Source organism: Schistocerca piceifrons, chromosome 11 (assembly GCF_021461385.2).
Source record: "Schistocerca piceifrons isolate TAMUIC-IGC-003096 chromosome 11, iqSchPice1.1, whole genome shotgun sequence".
In the NCBI taxonomy this organism is placed as follows: Eukaryota; Metazoa; Arthropoda; class Insecta; order Orthoptera; family Acrididae; genus Schistocerca; species Schistocerca piceifrons.
Window position 1 is genome coordinate 53,157,289 of NC_060148.1, and position 21,141 is coordinate 53,178,429.

General features: G+C 40.7%; 1 protein-coding gene across 12 annotated transcripts in view; it reads left to right on the forward strand.

The window, feature by feature from the left end:
- Positions 1–21,141, forward strand: part of LOC124720406 (eukaryotic translation initiation factor 4 gamma 1-like) — a 662,434-nt gene that overhangs the window by 509,955 nt on the left and 131,338 nt on the right. For all 12 annotated transcript variants that reach the window (XM_047245746.1, XM_047245748.1, XM_047245747.1 and 9 more), the window contains 2 exons: positions 5,458–5,663; positions 8,876–9,135. In XM_047245746.1, the coding sequence (XP_047101702.1) occupies positions 5,458–5,663; positions 8,876–9,135 (466 nt within the window). The remainder of the gene's footprint in view (positions 1–5,457; positions 5,664–8,875; positions 9,136–21,141) is intronic.

A 21,141-nucleotide genomic window follows, 5' to 3' on the forward strand; every position in this document is an offset into this window, starting at 1 on the left:
CTGCTCACCAAATAGTGGCAGGAGAACACGTGTATTAACAGATAATACAGTTCGCTAACTTCGGGAACCAGTGGCTTCTTCTTCTTCTTCTTCTTCTTCTTCTTCTTCTTCTTCTTCTCTCAGAAGGGTTGAAGGAGAAACAAGAGGGTTGAAGGAAAAAAACTGGTGAGTTTTAGGAAAAGGGGTGGAGTTCACAAAAGTCACCCAGAATCCCAGGTCAGGAGGGACTTACTGGGTGGGGTGAGCAGGAAAAGCGGATTGTTTGAGAGTGCACCAAACGAGATTTGAAAACCTGAGAGCTTAAATGCGGAAGGTTGGGTAATATGCGAGACAGAGATTACTGCTAAAATATCGTGCATAAACCCATAACAGCGAAAAGATAAGTGCATGGTATGTTAGAGGTGGGAGGCGGATGATGAAAAATAGGTAAGTCAGAATATGATAGGTATAGGAAACTAAGAGTGAGTGAGGAAAGGAATGATCACTGTTAAGAAGTGCTGAGACCGAAGAAATTAACAAAATAAAAGGCCAAGTGGATGGTGAGAACCTAGGACGTGTAGCCGCACCAGTGGAGTACTGAGAAACTGGTGTCTAGGGAAAAATCCTGACGACTCTTGGTGAAACAGTCACCGAGGTCCCGAATGCTCTTCGACAGGATATTGTGTGTTGCCAGTACACACAATCTGCCTCTACACATTCATCCTAAGTGGTAACTTGGGGGTAGTTACGTCAATGTAGGAGGCCCAAGTGTTAGGTGGCAGCGGCTGTATGACGTTTAGTTTCACAAGTGGCTCTACCCCCCACTGGGTAGGTGGGTGCAGGAAGAGGATGGGATCTGATTAGCATATTGTGCAGATTGGGATGGGGACTAAAAAGTACTCTAGGTGTGGTGGCAAAGTCTGACAGAATAAACGCCACTTCATGGTATGATCTTAGGAAGTCACAGCCTTGTCGAAGTAGCTTATTCGAACACTAAAGACCGGGATAATACTGAGTGACCATTGTGTTCTCCTAAGACTTTTTGTTCAGATGCAGACAGCAACATACCAACATTCTCACCTCAGCCTTCACTGAACATAATTACTACACCAGGTTAATTCAAAAGCGTGTTTCCCAGGTCATTACATTCAATCATGGTATTGCTGATCGCTTAGGAGTACACAGTTTCTCACTCAGTATTATCCCAGTCTCGAATGTATTAATCAGCTGCTTCTACAAGGCCATGACTTCCTAAAATCATACCATGAAATAAGGTCCTCCCAATCTCAGCAATATGCTTGTCAGAATCTATGTTCCTTCTGCACTCACCTTCACTACCTTACGGTTCCTATCCTTGTGACCTCCCCATTGAGAGACTTGCCCTATGCATCGTCCCACCACCACCTTTGCCAGCTCTGTCTCCGGCAAAACATATACTATCAAATGGAGAGTCACTTTCAAAACAACACGTCAAGATACCATATGTTACGTAAAACTGCTAAACATTCTACATCGACATAACTACCACCGAGTTACCAGTTGGGATGAATGGGTGTAGGCAGAGGATGTATACTGGCAACACTCGATATACTGTTGCATAGCATGCCCTGCAGCATGACAGTCGTGACCTCTGTTCCTTTTCCACCACACGTACCAGTTTTATCAGAACTCCATAGTTGCGAACCGGTTCTTGCCACCCATCTGGCCTTTATTTACATTAATTTCTTTGGTCTCGACATTTTGGCACAGTAACTATTCCTATGTTTACTCCCTTTTAATTTTTGTCATCTTTCATTTTCTGACCTGTCTATTTTTTGTGCTCCCCCTCTATCACATACAATGCACTTAGTTTTTTGCTGTTACTAACTGGTGCATGGTGCTTTTTTTAGCAGTAATTTTTCTTGGCAAATTACTCTATTACTGTATCTTCAGATATGCCCAAAACAACACACACCACACATATATAAATAAGGCGAAGAAGGCCATGGCAGATGCACACTAGGCTTGACTCTTTCGGGAATCGTGGGGTTCTAGGCTTGATCTGCGGCCAGGTTGGGGATTTTCTCTGCCCAGGGACTGTGTTGTCCTAATCAACTGTGTTGTCCTAATCATTTCATCATCTTTTGGGAATGTGGTGAGACTGGACAGTGAAAAGATTAAGAGTTTGTACCGACACTGATAATCATGCAGTTGAGCGTCTCACAAACCAAATATCATCATCATCATCATCATCATCATCATCACGGAAATTGGTGAGATGCCATTAATAAGAAGAATCATGGGCAAGGGACACACTATTTGTAGTGTGGGGGTACGTCGAGTATTTGGATCTGACTGGATGCATACCAGGGTAGTCCACGAAGTTGCAATGACGACTGTGTCCTGATGGGCTACTGGTCAAAGCAGCTGCCTAGTAAGCAGCAGACTCTGGTTTGAATCCTAGTCTGTCACAAATTTTCAACTTCCCCCATGGATTTATATTGATGCCCACTTGCAGCCAGTGTGTGTAATTAATCTATGTCTCAATTCATAGTGACCATTCTATCAAAACCAGCGTTAGACAGACCCCACATTCAGGAACTTAGAGAGAGAGAGAGAGAGAGAGAGAGAGAGAGAGAGAGAGAGAGAGAGAGAGAGAGAGGGGGGGGGAGAGAGAGAGAGGGGGGGGGGGTGTTTTAACTTGCAATGGCAGTGTCAAGTGACTATTACGAAATAACAGCATATTTCACCAGTTTCAAACTTCCTGGCAAATGAAAACTGTGTGCTGAACGGGACTTGTATCTGGGACCTTTGGCTTTCACAGGCAAGTGCTCTGGCAATTAAGCCAGAAATTTTCAGCTTGGCACATGCTCCTCTGCAGCGTGAAAATTCATTCCACAAACCCCATTTTGTGCTGATTCATTGAATTTTCTCTCTGTCTTTGTTCATCAGTTCCAAATTCTCGTGCAAGTCACATTCATACATCAGTTTATAAAAGTGTCATCTTCTTTCGCCTGGATGGTGGAGGGTGGGAGGTGGAGCCTACTGAACTTGATTTAATCAACCCAGGTAGCAGTAATGTTGATAGGAAAAATTGTACACAGTACAGTATTAGAACATATAGTAAGACAAACAGTGAAGAATAATCTGGTAAAAAATGACTGTGAATGTGTTATTCAGTAGGGGAATTAGCAACTGGTGTATATTGTCTGCAAATTGTAAATGCTGCTTTGAGTCACCTTCTGCTTGTAGAATTGTTTCCTGTAAGCTTTTTTAATGACATTTTAATTGTTATGAAATTTTTTCGTTTTGCAATGGATTTTACAGTCCTTGCCATATCCCGCACCTGAGTAAGCAGTTTTGCTACCTTTGAAAAATGCAATATTGCAGTGCATATGATGTTGAGAAGTATGTGCAGTGTCGGAAGGAATAGGCACCTTGGCGACGACAGTCGTTACGAAATACGTGTACATCTATACTCTGCAAGCCGCTGTAAGGTGCAGCGCAGAGGGTACGTCCCATTGTACTAGTTATTAGGGTTTCCTCCTGTTCCGTTCACATATGGTGTGTGGAAAGGATGATTGTTTGTTTGGTTGCCTCTCTGTGTGCAGTATTTTCTAATCTTGTCCTCATGATCCCTGTGTGAGTGATACGTTGGGGCTTGTATATTCCTAAGGTAACCATTTAAAGCCGGTTCTTGAAACTTTAATAGACTTTCGTGGGATACTTTTACATCTGTCTTAATAGTCTTGCCTTTTCAATTCCTTCATTATCTCTGTGACAAGTTCCCATTCGTGCTGCCCTTCTGTATATACATTCAATATACCCTGTTAGTCCTATCTGGTACAGGTTCCCATGCTTAAGCAACATTCTAGAATGGGTTGCACAACTAATTTCTATCAATCTCTTAAGTAGACTGATTGCACTACCCTAGTATTCTACCAGTAAACTGTCTGCTTTACCCATGACTGAATCTGTGATCATTCCATTTCATATCCTTACAAAGTGTTACACCCAGGCTATTGTATGAGTTGTGCGATTCCAGCAGGGCTCTTTCATATTATCGTCACAGGATACTACATTTTTTCATTTTTTTTAAGTGCATAATTTTACATTTCTGAACATTTAGACCAAGTCGGCAGTCTCTGCACCATGTTGAAATCTTATCAAGATCTGACTGAATATTTATGTGGCTTCTCACAGCTAGTACTTCATTATAGGTAACTGTATCAGCTGCAAAAAGTCTCAGCTTACTATTAATATTCTCTGCAAGATCATTAATATGACATGAACAACAAAGACTCTTAACAGACTTTCCTGGGGCACACCTGAAGTCACTTCTACATCTGAGGATGACTCACCATCCGAGGTAACATGCTGTGTTCTCCCTACCAAAAAGTTCTCAGTCCAGTCACAAATTTTGCTTGATACCCATATGAGTGTACTTGTGACAGTAAGCATAGGTGTGGTACTGAGTCAAATACATTTCAGAAATCGAGAAATATTGGCTCTACCTGATTGTCTTGATCCAAAACTTTCAGTAAGCCATGTGAGAAAAGTGAGAGTTGGGTTTCACATTATCGATGTTTTTGAAAACCGTGCTGGTTGGCATTCTGTTAGGGATACCTCATTATGTTTGAGCTCAGAATATGTTGTGTAAGATTCTAAAAAAAACTGACGTCAAGGATCTTGAGTGGTAGTTTTGTGGATAACTTTTACTACCCGTTTTGTAGGCAGATGTGACCTATGCCTTTTTCCAAGAACTGGGCATGGCGTTTTGTTCAAGGGATCTATAGTAGATGATAAATAGCAGAGAGATAATTCAGCTGCAGATTCAGTATAGAATCTGACAGGGATTTATGACATGAAATGTATTCACAGTTGCGAATATGGATGACCGCCAACTCTATAATAGAATGACAACAATGAAAATTCATGCTGGACCAGGACTCGAACCCAGATTCTCACTTGCAAGCAGTCACCTTACCATTATGCTATCCAGGCATAATCCACGAGTAGACTCTAAACTTCCACATGTCGTCGACGATAGCATGCAGAAAAAATCTATTAAAATAGTGACTGTCCAAATCAGTATATACTAGCTAAATTTGCACAAAGTAAAAACTAACTGATTTATTGATGGTATAAACGTTTGAGAGAGGAATTGTTACTTAATTTTATGTTATTTTTTTTCTTCAACAATTTTTCCATAAATTTCCTTACATGTTTCGACCATGGGCCCTCTTCACGAGATGAAATAGGTGGATGCTAGATATCTTGTCATTGTTGTTAGTACAAATTTCAAATGCAAACATTGATGAGGTACTTCATATTGGGATATTTTGTGTTCTCAAATATGTCGTTAAATTAATAAAATTTATTTGATGAGGATTAACATACAATAGAATTGCAAAAGACTACTGTATGTCATTTTGCACTCACACATTCTGATTATTATTATTATTATTATTATTATTATTATTATTATTTGTGTTTCAGGTTGATGTTCCTGCATTCCCCCCAAAGGATGGTCCGAAAGCGTCTGCCTCTGTCGTCAGGGTAGGCACTGGACCGCCACCTGGTGCTAAAACCGTAACTCCTGTTTCCTCGGCAACTTCTACTGCGTCGGACGCCATGCCCCCGCGGGCGGGAGGCAAGCCGCCAGCACGCAAGGAGGTCCCCGCCTCTGCCATCCCTGTCCACAGGTATGCTAGTGTGTGGCCTCCCTTTACACACTAGTATCATGGTGTGTGGTGCTGTAATTTTAAAGTACTGGAGAATCTCTGGTTGTGTGCGGTGACTGTTAGCTGGCAGGTGGCAGAAAAATGGGGATAAAAGTAACAATACTGTACCAGCCGCCAAGGAAATACACAACTCGAAGTTATCCCTCTGTCCTGCACCATTGCTGGTTAGTGACAATTTCAAATGTTGGTAAAAGTTTCAAAAAGAAGTATGTGACACCTGAATTTTTAGTCTAGAATATAATCGAGTACTTTCCAAAAGAAAAATCTTGTGTGAAAATGTCGTGCGTTTCTAACGAAAAATGTCATCACAGATGAATTAGTGTATCGCTGGACCTCGTAGAAACTTTCAGCAAGAAAACCTTAAATAAAGTTATGAAAATAATTTTGGCAATATCATTATCATGTGAGAGTACATTTTATGCAGGAGAGACCCTTTGGGTGACAGTGTGCATGTACTTGGATGCCTTCTTGATGGGACAGAGAATGCTCCATTCTACCTAAACATTTATTTGCAGCTCTTATTACCCCCTTTGTCACTGCACCTATCACATAAATTGCTGGTATATGCTACACAAAAGTAATTGTAGGTACTTTCAGGCCAATGTTTCCTTTGAAGTCAAGCAAAGTATATTTTTGCAAGTTGTGTTGAAGTATACCGAGAGACTTGTCCTCAGCAAACACTCCAGGACATTTAACACAAAACTTCGTTCTTGCTAGTGCAATGACCTTGCATTACATTAAACATTTTTGTTTCTGAATCTGTAACTGAGTAAGCGAAGAAGACGAAGAAAGGAGGTTTCTGAGTAAGGATAATTAATTTTTTCACTGAAACTTCTCGGTATTTTTGCAGTTGTTGGATATTATCTTGTATTGTAGTATTGAAATACAGTTCTATGCCCTAACAATTATTTCAAAATTGTCAAATTTTCGGTTATGTCCCTTTCTTCAAGAGTCAAAACAAGTGTTCACGTCTAGAGGTTTTTGCAGATGTTAACTACACTGTCACACAATGTTAGATTGTTGTCAAATGTCGTTTTGCCCTTTACGCACATTGACCGGAGTACTATTACACTGGGCCATTGCTCCTGCATTTCTCTCATCACCGAACACATGCCAATGTACACTTGCTCGGAAGACTGGAACCACATTGGAACACACACAGTTCCACAGAAGCACAGTACATTCAGCTGGCACTGATGGAATACAGTTTTAACAGCGCACATGCAATAGTAAAGTTACAAGATCGGCAAATCACAGCTGTTAGTACCGGCGTACTGCACGGACTGGGCGTGATGGGGTGTCTAATTATGTGACAGCCACTCCAGCTGAATGTAGCGAGATGATTTGGTTGGGGACGGGAGGCAGAGTGGAAGTAGCCGTATGTACAAAAGTCATTGGGCTCAGTTTATAATGACCACTTTCGCTTTTCTCTATGCAGACGACATTGTAAACTCGGAGCTGGCAGATGACGTTACATTCAGTGCATCAACGTATCTCTTAATGAAAACTGACTTACCTGCAAAGTGGAAGATTGCGTTTGATATCAAGTGTAAGATGGTTTAAAGTTATTTATATGTTCATGTAGATAATCGTTGGACACAATATTGATTGCGATTGGGAACAAGTGAACATCGTACCGAAGTCGTACACTTTCTTCAGACTTCTAGCGATACAGTTACTGCTGTCAGCTGATGCACTGATTTGTGCTTAGAGTGAACAATTAATATATACCTGAGATAGCTCAGCATTCCTAAAATGTGCAGTATGAATAAAAGTGCATTTTTTTGGGTACTGTAACAGCAGGCCCAACAAATGCAAATTATTGGAATTAAATTCTGCTCATATTTGCAAACCATAAAATTTTTCTTTCTTGTTTCGTTTAAACATTTTTCAGCAATCTGTGGGTCGTTATTTTATTCAAATCTGAAGAGACAAGATATTTCATAATCTCATTGGTAGCTGAAAATTCAGAGGAAAAATAGTTTTACACCTTGTAAGAAACTACCAAAGGCCTTGTTTTCTTAAAAATGTTATCAATCATATTGTGTTTTCAGATTTCAATAAAATAAAAGATTTGTGAAGTTCTGGCTGAGTGGTTAAATGCTGCACTGCAAATTCAAAAGTCTGTAGTTTATTCTCCAGACAAAAGTAGGATTTTTATGTCACTCATCACTTCTTTCACCTCTCGAAATATTTGGGGATGTGAAAAATGCTAAGTTGTCCCATGGTTCGGAATGCATAATAAAAAGTAGGTTGCCTTATAACTGTCTGAGTGAGTCAGTTAAAAGGTAGGCGGAAGTGAATGACATCATTCCTAACAGAACTCTCTCTAATGAAGCACTGTGGCATTCAGAACAATTGGTGACTGCATTACTTAACTTGCCTGCCACCAATGTTATCAGACATGTTTGGCAAACAAAGTAACGTAAGAGAGATTTTGTAGTTTGCAAAAATAAGGGGAACTTCGCCTTAAACCGAGCATGAGATGGGATCACATAATATTGGGACGGAACAGGACAGATATCTTTTAGTTGTAGATGCTGCAATAGTACTCATCCTGCAAAAGATGGGGTTCTGTAATTCATGAGTTTATATTCTGAAATACGCGCTCCGCTGGAGTTCACTTAATGTAAAGGACATTGCTGTCTCCCCATTTGGTAGTATGCTTTGCAGTTGACTTTGGTTTCAAGCGACTTTAAATTACGTGCTGTTAGTTAGTACCATGCAAGTGTCAATGCATGGCATCAAATGAGCACCACAGACAAGGATGGTATTTGAACTTAGCTCGATTTCATTGGGGTATTATTTACATATGAAAATGTTTAAACATTTTGTGTTCATGAAATGCATTATCTACATATCTTAAAGGGACTAGTAATGTTGTTTTTCAGTGCAAAAACTTTGAAAACTGGTACTTTCTGCACTATGCAGCTTGCAAACACCCCCCCCCCCCCACACACACACACACACACACACACACACACACACACACATATGCTTGTTGTTGTATCTTCCAAAGTAAAATTTCCATTGATAATGCAAGAAGAGAGGTAAAGGTAACAAAGTGTAATGCAATAAGCGTTTTTTGAATGTGATGGGGGATGTTAGGTGATAATTTTGGAAGTGACAGAAGAGGCAGACACAAAAAAAACACACGGGGCTCATTTCACCAGGGACGGTCCCCCTGCGGCAGTGCGGGCTCCGAAAGGGGGCGAGCTGCCGTCGGCAGTTTCGCGCTCGACAGCACCCGTGTCGACGCCACGGCCTCCGTCGCGCTCACCCACACCTCCAGTGCTGCCCCTGGCAGCTCCTCATGCCCCGACTGCAGCACCGCCGCCGCCGTCCTCGCCTGCACCGGTCCCTGCGGCTGCGCCGACTGAAGATTCGCGGCCGAACGGTGAAGTTCCTGAACCAGCACCACAGCAGATAGAGAGTGAGTACAAGTAACTGTTATCACGTTTTACAGTCTCAGTATGAGAGACGGTGGCAATGTTTATGACCTGCACTGCAAGTAGCACTAACTTTCTGAGTGTGTGACGTAACGCCTACGAGTGGCCGTAGTATGTGGTGCTCGAGGGTATCTTACGTGCGAGTGACACGTTATTGCGAGAACTAGAGCCATTCGGCTGACTGATTACGGCATCAAATATTGTCGTTAGAGAATAGACAACTATGGAGCACATTACCTCAGAAGGCCCTTCTGTGTGCTGAGCGTGTGTCATAGGGGAGTGTGTGGGGGATAAGGTTTGCTTGTGCGGCGTAGTGACCCGGAGCAGACGATCTCTGTGTTGCCGAGTTTTATTACAGAGAGGTGCTTAGTAAATGGTGAGTAAAATTGGGTCACTACTGAAGTGCGGTTTTGTCCTGATCTTGTGGAGAGCACTTGTCACTATACTAAAAACATATGGCTCCACAGGTTAGTAAGGGGATCCACACAACAGTTGAGGTCTGTCTGACATGACAGTAACTGTAAGAAACCCGAATTAAGGCAGGTTCTGTATACAAAGTATTAAGAGAGAATATCCACAAGTAATTACCAATTCATATCTGTTGCTGAGGGGATACTGCTGAGTTCATAAGGATGATTGCTGTTCTGTAGGGACATCAGAAAGTAACTTCTGTGTATCTTCCCACAGTGAGACCTGTACGTAACGGGAGTGGTGTGTGGGTAGAGTGAGTAGTAGTTCCTGATGTGCACACATAGTTTTGCTGTTGTATGGAAGAAAGAGGTGCATTATGCTGTGAGACTGAAATAATGCTGCAACTGGAAATTTTTTCCAAAGTTGAAATGCACGGGACAGTAAGGTTCCCTGAGCAAAAAGTTTAAATTTCACTCGTATTGACTATGAAATTGTGGCTGTACACGAACCAAATGCAATGTTGCATCCATTCGTAGTGAAACTGTCAACACAATGCCCCCACAGACATGAATGATGCCAGTCAGGAAGTCAAGATATTGCACCGTGTGATTCCATCTTACAGCAAGCTGAAAGAATATCTGAGGGGAAAGATTTTCTAACAGCGAGGGCTTATGCACAGTGGTTCTCGTATGGCTCTGTGGCTGAGGAGCAGATTTCTGTCTCCGAGGAATTGAGAGATTGGTAGAATGTTTCAGCTGTTGTTTACTGAGGCTTGTGATGTTTGTTGAAAAATAGTGACCAATGTGTCTCTCTGTAGGGACAGCATTTAGTAAAAGTTCCTGAGGCTACCATGAATATATGAAGTCGCTACATATATTCATCGGTGTGATAAATTGTTTTCAGGGCAGTGTTTCTTATATTAAGACAAATTTTCAGCAACTGGTAAAATTATTTGGAGTAATGCATCTTGAGCCTTGAACTGTGCATGTACAACTTTATTTCTCAACCAGTTAATGCTTATTACAAGCATCATCACTGAAGGACTAGAAATAAAATAAGACAGAAGATATTCATGGTGTAGACAGTCAAATATTGTGTGCATGAAGAGAAAATCACCTACAGTACTTTCAGAGATGAACAGTCAAAAACCAAAATGGCATTAACATTAAAAGGGCACCATCATATGTTGCATGTAAATAAATGTCATGATGAAGTGTGTACATACATTGATACTGACTTCATGATATTCATACAGGTAGTGTCACGAATAGAAGATAACAAACAATATAATGGAAGGAAACATTCCACGTGGGAAAAATTATATATAAAAACAAAGATGAGGTGACTTACCGAACAAAAGCGCTGGCAGGTCGATAGACACACAAACAAACACAAACATACACACAAAATTCAAGCTTTCGCAACAAACTGTTGCCTCATCAGGAAAGAGGGAAGGAGAGGGGAAGACGAAAGGAAGTGGGTTTTAAGGGAGAGGGTAAGGAGTCATTCCAATCCCGGGAGCGGAAAGACTTACCTTAGGGGGAAAAAAGGACAGGTATACACTCGCACACACGCACATATCCATCCACACATACAGACACAAGCAGACATATTTAAAGACCAAGGTCAACAGTTTGTTGCGAAAGCTTGAATTTTGTGTGTATGTTTGTGTTTGTTTGTGTGTCTATCGACCTGCCAGCGCTTTTGTTCGGTAAGTCACCTCATCTTTGTTTTTATATAGAAGATAACAAACAGGTATACATTGTCAAAATATCACAAAAGATGACATACTGAAAGAATATCAAACGCAAAGAAGGATCATCACATACCAACAACCTTATTATCATGCAAATGGTTAGCAGCAACAGAAATGGTGTCCGAAACTTGAAGTTTATCGGTGACCAAACAACACTTAGCTTAATTCTAGTAGTATCCAATAATAAATCCTTATTATCAAAATGTATTGTAACAAGATGTAATGAAAAAGGAAATAAACATAAGTAATTACCAATTATGTGTACTACATATAATTTTAGTTTTATTTTATGTCTATCCTCCAGCGAAGATGTACGGAATAAGTGAAACCTGTTGAGAAATAAAGTTGCTTATGTACAACTGATGGCTGAAGATGCTTTACTTAAAGTATGTGATGGCTGTAAACATTTAATCTTTATAAAGTTCTGATAAAATTGTTTTATTCTTTCTGCAGGTATGGTGAGGTTAATAAGCCACTCAAGTGTGTGTTATAGGTGGCAAACATGGCGAGTATTATGTCAAAAAGAGTCAGAATTTTGAGAGCACCTAAATTGTGCTGGGCAGAGTCGGAAGCACGTAGCACTCACCCCAGTCTTGCTGTCACTAGGGTAGGCAATGGCGGGAGTGTGGGATGGGACAGAGAGCACACTGGAATTGCCACAAAGCATTCTCCCATCTATTTCTGTGTAAAACGCATCTTGCAGTTGCGTTCTAATACGAACATCATTACAGCTTGTAGCTCTCCTGCCGAATACTGCCACCTTTGTGATGGTGCCGAAATTAGTGTTTCTATTCAAGTGGTGGCTGCCGTAGTGGAAGTCACGAACTGACATGCGTCACTTGTGTAAAACAATGCCGTAGCTGTAACGGCAGCTATGTTTTGTCACATTAAGGTATGGCAAACTGAGATCATTTTTGTGTCCACCTTGGATACTCCCTGTAACTGCTGCGCCAAGTGGAAGCACCACTTGCTGCCGGAACATTGGCCATCAGGGGGAGTTCCATTGTCCCTCACATTGGACATGCAACAAAAAAAATTTTGCAAGAATTTTCAGTATGATTTCTATCAGCATGCAAAGGATAATTGAAAAATAGTAGGTTCTAACAAAGTGTGATTTTTTTATGCAAATGTCATTTTCTTGTCCCAGAAAATTCACACAGAAGCGAGCGAAGAAAGTAGACTTTTGATTCAGAATGTTCACATCAGATTCTGACCAAAATCGTATGTAGAATTTTGAGTAAATCACATTCAAAACTTTGGGTTCAATTTTTTGTAGTTAAGCTTATATTTACAGTCGGCAGTCCGTGGACCATACAATACTCCTTCCAGAATAAAAAAAGGCCCTTCTCCATTTATGTGACACTCTGTATGAGAGTTTTAATGGGCTCGCCTGATACGAAGTTCTAGCCCATTCATAATTTCCATGATGCATGTTAGGCTGTCATTGAAATTATGTATGCCACATTGCCTGCGATGTTGACTATTTCTTTTCCCCCACCGAATGGGTTTCGGAGAAATTTTTTCGCGTAACAGCTTGTAACTCGATAATGGAGTTCCTGGTGAAATTGGTGTGAACACTGCAATAATCCCAGAGAACGTTGTAAGCCAGAAATAGAAATTTTCGAAAATTTCGAAGAGAAGTACCCTGCTAATGAAGTGGATACTTTTTGTCGGTTGTAAGCTATGGCAAAATAAATGACCACTCCCTGTTCACAGTAGTTTCTAATGTAACCTGATAAAATCTCAGTACCAGGGGAGTGAATGGTCTCATTTTCAAGTTAATACTTACACAATTCATGTAAATTTATTAACACTTACGTCCAGTCAATTTTCAATACATTATGAGTAAAGGACATGAAAACTTAACATTTATTTTTGGCTGAATCCACTGTGTGTGTGTGTGTGTGTGTGTGTGTGTGTGTGTGTGTGTGTGTGTGTGTGTGTGTGTGTGGCGCCCTATTATTCGTAGCCATGCAAGCCACACTTCATAACCTAACAGGCACTTAGCGTAGAAGTAGAATAGATGATAATTCTATTCACGCATTAGGGAAAAAATTTTCGCAGTGTTGAAAGATGTTGACATGTTTAGTTTCCTTGTCACCGTGAACATTACAAACTGTGAAAGTGCACACGATTGGAGGAATCGAGAATCCCTTCTGTAATTGTGATGGTCGCAAATGAACTCGGTAAGGGGCAAGGGTTAGCCTGTTCGCTCATTTCAGAATGAGATCAGAAAACAATTAATAATTTACAACATGAAGAATTCATAATGGTTACCGTGCAATAGGTTGGAAGAACTGTAAATGAGGTACTTCAGGGCTGAACTCTGCCAGAATATGGCACGACTACTGTTGAAAACGCGAATCTCTTAAAACTGCCCTTTTAAAGCACCTGCATTCCCTTTGTTTACGTGGGGCTCCGAAAACAGGATTTTGTAAAACTGATTCCCCAATTCTGCTTTTGGTTGATCCTGTAAACACTCCAATATTGAAGTGTGGATCTAGTTGCCGGATGTTAACTTCAGTCGACTTTTGTTTTGATGTAAATGCCGAACTATTTCTGAAACGACTTACATTGTCAGACTGCCTCATTTGGGATGGTGGAAATCAGCTAATGTGGATGCAGTGGCTTTATATGAGACTGAGTGTGAAGTTATCTACCTCTAATATTCAATTTGAAAGTTTCGTCCAGCAGGCTGACTAAATTGGAAATGAGAATGGCTGAGTTCCGTATGCAATATTTTGACTGCAAAACTGTTTCAGCTTTTAATGTGCAAAGAAGACAGTGAAAAAGTTTCTGAAATTTGGTTTTCATCTCCTGGAAGCTGTGTTGCCTGGAAACATAGTGATTATACCAAATTTTGAACTTCAGCCAACAGACGGACATAAGTGTTTCTTTGTCCTCAGTTGGTAGGTTTCACAGCTGAGTCCTATGAAGCATTATGAGGCATGCATAGAGACAGTTCATCCGTCCACAGTCGATGTGGCACCAGAGCTCCGAGAACATCTGTACGTCGTCGTGTTCACACACTTCTTGTTTTGTAAATAGTTTCGTGGTGTGCCAGCTAATGTAATTTCTCTAGCTGACAATTGTGCAGATTTCTTTGTTCTAAGGTGCTACATCCGACAACAGTCGTATATTGCGTTACGTGACGTTTATCCTATACAGACCATTCTGCTGCCTACTGGTGGCACGCTACCAAACAATTGTGCTCACTAATGGGTTGTTCTATTCGTGCATTTTTTATTTTATTCTTTTTTAAATTTTAGTTACATATTTATGGAGATCCTTTCCAAATGCAGCTTTGTCGGATGACGTGCAAATCATTTACTGAAACAGGATGTATATGTTCTGGGACAACCGGGAAATCTGGAAAACCCAGGGAATATTTTCATCTGGGAAAAACCTGGTAATTTTTTAGAATTCCGGGTATTTTTCATTGTTTTAGTTTTCAGTTAAAGTTTTGTAGCTTGGACTGGTCAGAACTGGTACTTGAACAAAGAATTTTACTTTAGCCCGCTACTGCAAAAATAATACTGCAACAATAAAACATAAGAGGAAAAATAAAACTTGTGTTGCAAAGGAAATGTACCATTTACAACAACAAAACACAGTGCAAACACAAATGTCTGCCATCAGCAAAATGTGTCAAAGGCTGTAGGAGGAAGACTATGCAGTACTTCATAACAACAAACAACTTCCGACGTACACGACGTCACAACAGTATATATTAGGTTCGTTTCAGCAGTTGCCTGCGGGCTTATGCCTATGTGCAATTGAGTCGCGTGTGGGCAGTACCTTCTCTCGCTTCGGGCTACTTTATGTGCAGCTGTTGGCTCCATCAGCAGTAGCAACAAGCAGTGATGTACTACCTGGAAAAATTTTTCTTCTAATGCGCCCAAGGTGCCAGATTCACGCATGTGCAGAGCAGTTCTGAGTTGTAGTGGGATTAGGACCAATCTCCAGGTGAATTGTATTTACATTTAGTGATTTTGCTGTTGCTTCTCGGCTTAGCAGCTCTCGCGTCAAATGAAAACAAAACATATTTCTGTGGCTGTGAGCTATAAAGTGAATTTTTTTTTTCCAGGCTTTGGTAATCACTCATTGCCTTCCAGAACAATGAATTCATTTTTGTTGATTTGCTAAAAAAAAAATCAATTTCTTTTAAACACTATTACTAGTGTCAACAGTTGCGGAATTTCAAGTGCATGTTGTTATCTTCTGGGATGTATGGCATTATTCTGCCAATGGCCTTGTCAAAGAGGGCGAAGGAGCGGATAGAGGTTCAGGCACTCTCTTGTCCTAGGGGTGGGGAATCGACCCTAAAGGCGGAAGAATCAGCAATGATAAACGACATGAGGATGCAAGAAGGCAATGAAAACCACTGCATTAAAGACACGTAACGTGTATCCACAGGATATGTGGCCTGTAATTGAAGAAGTGTCATGATGATCTCTCCATTGGCAAAAGATTCCGGAATAGTCCCCCATTCGGATCTCCGGGAAGGGACTGCCAAGGGGGAGGTTACCATGAGAAAAAGATTGAATAATCCACGAAAGGATAACGTTCTACGAGTCGGGGCGTGGAATGTCAGAAGCTTGAACGTGGTAGGGAAACTAGAAAATCTGAAAAGGGAAATGCAAAGGCTCAATCTAGATACAGTAGGGGTCAGTGAAGTGAAGTGGGAGGAAGACAAGGATTTCTGGTCAGATGAGTATCGGGTAATATCAACAGCAGCAGAAAATGGTATAACAGGTGTAGGATTCGTTATGAATAGGAAGTTAGGGCAGAGGGTGTGTTACTGTGAACAGTTCAGTGACCGGGTTGTTCTAATCAGAATCGACAGCAGACCAACACCGACAACGATAGTTCAGGTATACATGCCGACGTCGCAAGCTGAAGATGAACAGATAGAGAAAATGTATGAGGATATTGAAAGGGTAATGCAGTATGTAAAGGGGGACGAAAATCTAATAGTCATGGGCGACTAGAATGCCGTTGTAGGGGAAGGAGTAGAAGAAAAGGTTACAGGAGAATATGGGCTTGGGACAAGGAACGAAAGAGGAGAAAGACTAATTGAGTTCTGTAACAAGTTTCAGCTAGTAATAGCGAATACTCTGTTCAAGAATCACAAGAGGAGGAGGTATACTCTGGAAAAGGCCGGGAGATATGGGAAGATTTCAATTAGATTACATCATGGTCAGACAGAGATTCCGAAATCAGATACTGGATTGTAAGGCGTACCCAGGAGCAGATATAGACTCAGTTCACAATATAGTAGTGATGAAGAGTAGGCTGAAGTTCAAGACATTAGTCAGGAAGAATCAATACGCAAAGAAGTGGGATACGGAAGTACTAAGGAATGACGAGATACGTTTGAAGTTCTCTAACGCTATAGATACAGCAATAAGGCATACCGCAGTAGGTAGTACAGTTGGAGGAATGGAAATCTCTAAATAGGGCCATCATAGAAGTTGGGAAGGAAAACGTAGGTACAAAGAAGGTAGCTACGAAGAAACCATGGGTAACAGAAGAAATACTTCAGTTGATTGATGAAAGGAGGAAGTACAAACATATTCCGGGAAAATCAGGAATACGGAAGTACAAGTCGCTGAGGAATGAAATAAATAGGAAGTGCAGGGAAGCTAAGACGAAATGGCTGCAGGAAAAATGTGTAGACATCGAAAAGGATATGATTGTCGGAAGGACAGACTCAGCATACAGGAAAGTCAAAACAAACTTTGGTGACATTAAAAGCAATGGTGGTAACATTAAGAGTGCAACGGGAATTCCACTGTTAAATGAAGAGGAGAGAGCAGATAGGTGGAAATAATACATTGAAAGCCTCTATGAGGGTGAAGATTTGTCTGATGTGATAGAAGAAGAAACAGATTTAGAAGAGATAGGGGATCCAGTATTAGAATCGGAATTTAAAAGAGCTTTGGAGGACTTACGGTCAAATAAGGCAGAAGGGATAGATAACATTGCATCAGAATTTCTAAAATCATTGGGGGAAGTGTGCAACAAAACTACTATTCACGTTGGTGTGTAGAATATATGAGTCTGGCGACATACCATCTGACTTTCGGAAAAGCATCATCCACACAATTCCGAAGACGGCAAGAGCTGACAACTGCAAGGATTATCGCGCGATCAGCTTAACAGCTCATGCATTGAAGCTGCTTACAAGAATAATATACAGAAGAATGGAAAAGAAAATTGAGAATGCGCTAGGTGATGATCAGTTTGGCTTTAGGAAAAGTAAACGGACGAGAGAGGCAATTCAGACGTTACAGCTAATAATGGACGCAAGGCTAAAGAAAGACACTTTCATAGGATTTGTCGACCTGGAAAAAGCGTTCGACAATATAAAATGGTGCAAGCTGTTCGAGATTCTGAAAAAAGTGGGGGTAAGCTATAGGGAGAGACGGGTCATATAAAATATGTGCAACAACCAAGAGGGAATAATAAGAGTGGACGATCAAGAACGAAGTGCTCGTATTAAGAAGCATGGAAGACATGGCTGTAGCCTTTCGCCCCTACTCTTCAATCTGTACATCGAGGAAGCAATGATGGAAATAAAAGAAAGGTTCAGGAGTGGAATTAAAATACAAGGAGAAAGGATATCAATGATAAGATTCGCTGATGACATTGCTATCCTGAGTGAAAGTGAAGAAGAATTAAATGATCTGCTGAACGGAATGAACAGTCTAACGAGCGAGTACACAGTATGGTTTGAGAGTAAATCGGAGAAAGACGAAGGTAATGAGAAGTAGTAGAAATGAGAACAGTGAGAAACTTAACATCAGGATTGATGGTCACGAAGTCAATAAAGTTAAGGAATTCTGCTACCTAGGCAGTAAAATAACCAATGATGGACGGAGCAAGGAGGACATCAAAAGCCGACTCGCTATGGCAAAAAAGGCATTTCTGGCCAAGAGAAGTCTACTAATATCAAATACCGGCCTTAATTTGAGGAAGAAATTTCTGAGGATTTACGTCTGGAGTACAGCACTGTATCGTAGTGAAACATGGACTATGGGAAAACCGGAACAGAAGAGAATCGAAGCATTTGAGATGTGGTGCTATAGACGAATGTTGAAAATTAGGTGGACTGATAAGGTAAGGAATGAGGAGGTTCTGCGCAGAAAAGGAGAGGAAAGGAATATGTGGAAAACACTGATAAGGAGAAGGGACATCTGCTAAGACATGAAGGAATGACTTCCATGGTACTAGAGGGAGCTGTAGAGGGCAAAAACTGTAGAGGAAGACAGAGATTGGAATACGTCAAGCAAATAATTGAGGACGTAGGTTGCAAGTGCTACTCTGAGATGAAGAGGTTAGCACAGGAAAGGAATTCGTGGCGGGCCGCATCAAACCAGTCAGTAGACAAAAACAAAAACAAAAAACAAAAAAAAAAAAAAAGGGCTACTATCCTGAGATGTGAGTGTTGGAAATAAGACTGAAAGTCGACCGATAATATTATTGATAATACCTTCTCGTAGAATTTGCTGTGCTTTCACGATTAACTGTTTGCATTTGAAACACCCCTGGCGAAAGTCAATCGGACGTTCTATCGATAGTCACACATCACAGATTATTGCTGCACGGTCTTTGTGCTTCAACTGCGTGTTAGCAGTAAAGCTTTGTTTTTGCTTAGTTTTATGCGGTGTTTGCTGAGGTTCTGATATTCGTGCAATTGTGTGATGGAATTTTTGAAAGATTTAGTGTTTTCGAGATCAGTTCAACCAAGAAATGATATCATCAGTCTTTCAGGAATGCATATTCTGCTGAATTTCTGTGTATTATGTGATCGCAGAAAGGTGAAACATTCGCATTCTGTTGCATGTGTTCGTGCAATATAAACATCGCTTAACGAGGAAGATCTGAGTTAATAAATCATATTAAATCCATTGAATACGTCTCCAATAAAGAAATGAAGCATAACAGTAGGAAAAAGAACTTCGGACGGAACACTTAACACGACACAGCATGCTAAACGGAATGTCCTAAGTCACAGGGGGACTCAAATGACGACAATCGGAAGATAAAATGTGTTGCACAGCTTGGGTGCGATTCAGAATTTAATTCAGCTACTGGTATATTGACAACAGATAATAACAACAAAGTACGTGCACAGCATTTGGAACAGCCGCAGCTAGAAGAAAATGCTACAGCCGTTGCTATTGGTTGTCGCACACCACGGACAGTGTGCCAGACGCGGCACGGACCACAGAGGGAACACTTAGCACAATGTAGGCATAAATACCCGACTCGTTCCACACTGGAATCGGTATCGGACAGTACCTGAAGGAGACTGAGTCACACAGTTGAAATATCATGCCGGAGAGACGTGAATAACCGGCAGATACCCGATTAATCAGCATGACAAAGACAAATCTTTTTGTGTGTCAGCCCTTACCTCTTCTCTGCGTGTGATTATATCATAAACACGTTTCCCCTCTGTGAAGAACTACTGAAGCTTGCAAAAGTTGAAGTAGTTTCCAAAATTCAGGGTGTATAATTTTCTTTTGTAGAATTTTTTGAGGAAGGTTTCCATCATTACTACTGAGGAAGAGAAGTGAGTCAGTTGAGGATGCAATGAACGTGTTCCAGAGCCAATTTATGGTCCTGCAGGTCGATGACTCTGCCACTGTTGAGAAGACACATGTACCAAATGGGCTCACTTGATGAGCATTTGTGGAGCTGATGGTAGGTGATCCAGGCTAATGGTTTCTGTTTTGACTCTACCCCACAGCTTTACTGAGTGTGAGCCTGTTTTCAGCTTGTTGAAGAATCACAATCGGTTTAGGTCCTCCATGTCAAATGAAACTCTGAGATCCGTTTCTGTTTTGAAAACAAGAAGCAGAGGTCCATGTTACATGAATAGTTTTCCTTCAGAATTTTTGTATAGCGTGTAAACTGTTGCCAAATGAACACTCATCAGCAAGTAACGTGTGCAAGTACCTAACTTCAGAGTTCGAAAATAGTGAGCTTAAAATGTAGCCTACATTATACGTGTTAACATTATACGTAATCTCTATTGTGTTGTCTTTTCTTGCTATGTTTGAACACCATACAATGCATGCACACATTAAATTTTTGCGATTTGGGGTGTTTTGGATTTCTGTTTTTGAAAGTAGGCAGGTATGAAATTTTAAGTTACACATGCACAATGGTGGTTGTATTTAAAACTAAATTGGGGTACTGTCAATTCAAGGAATTGAAAATATAACAATATAAGATTTCTTGATTTATTTGAATTTACAAAGTCAGGCTTAGCTTCCCTGCAATTCAAAATCAATAAATAAAAAATATATTTTCGATTTACAGATTGAAGAGCCATAGATATTATCGTACTTGTTGTTTCCCTCTAAACTGCCTTGATGTGTGTCGCTGAGCACTGCATGCCATGTGCACACTGGTGTGGCCAACATTCTGTCCCTGTACTCGTTTCACCTTCACTCTGAATCTGGACATCATAACTAATTACCATTACCTGTGCTCAGGTTTATTGCTGTAACGTCAGGTCGGTAGGGGTCTCCTACATTGTGCTAGGCAAAAGCTGCTCTTAAAATGTGTCACATAGTGTAGTACCAAAGATTAGCGTGCTAATTGGTCATCCTTAAGCTGCAAGGTGTGGTCCAATGGAGATCGAACAGTGTCACATATAGTATGTCAAACATAATATGAACATTTCTATTGATAAATTGAAGTTTTTGTTAGTCATCAAACTGTAATTGGTATCTTAGTAGAAACACCAAAAGGTTCTGTTAAAAATTGATGACTGATCCATTCAGAGTCTTCTATAATAAATTATGTC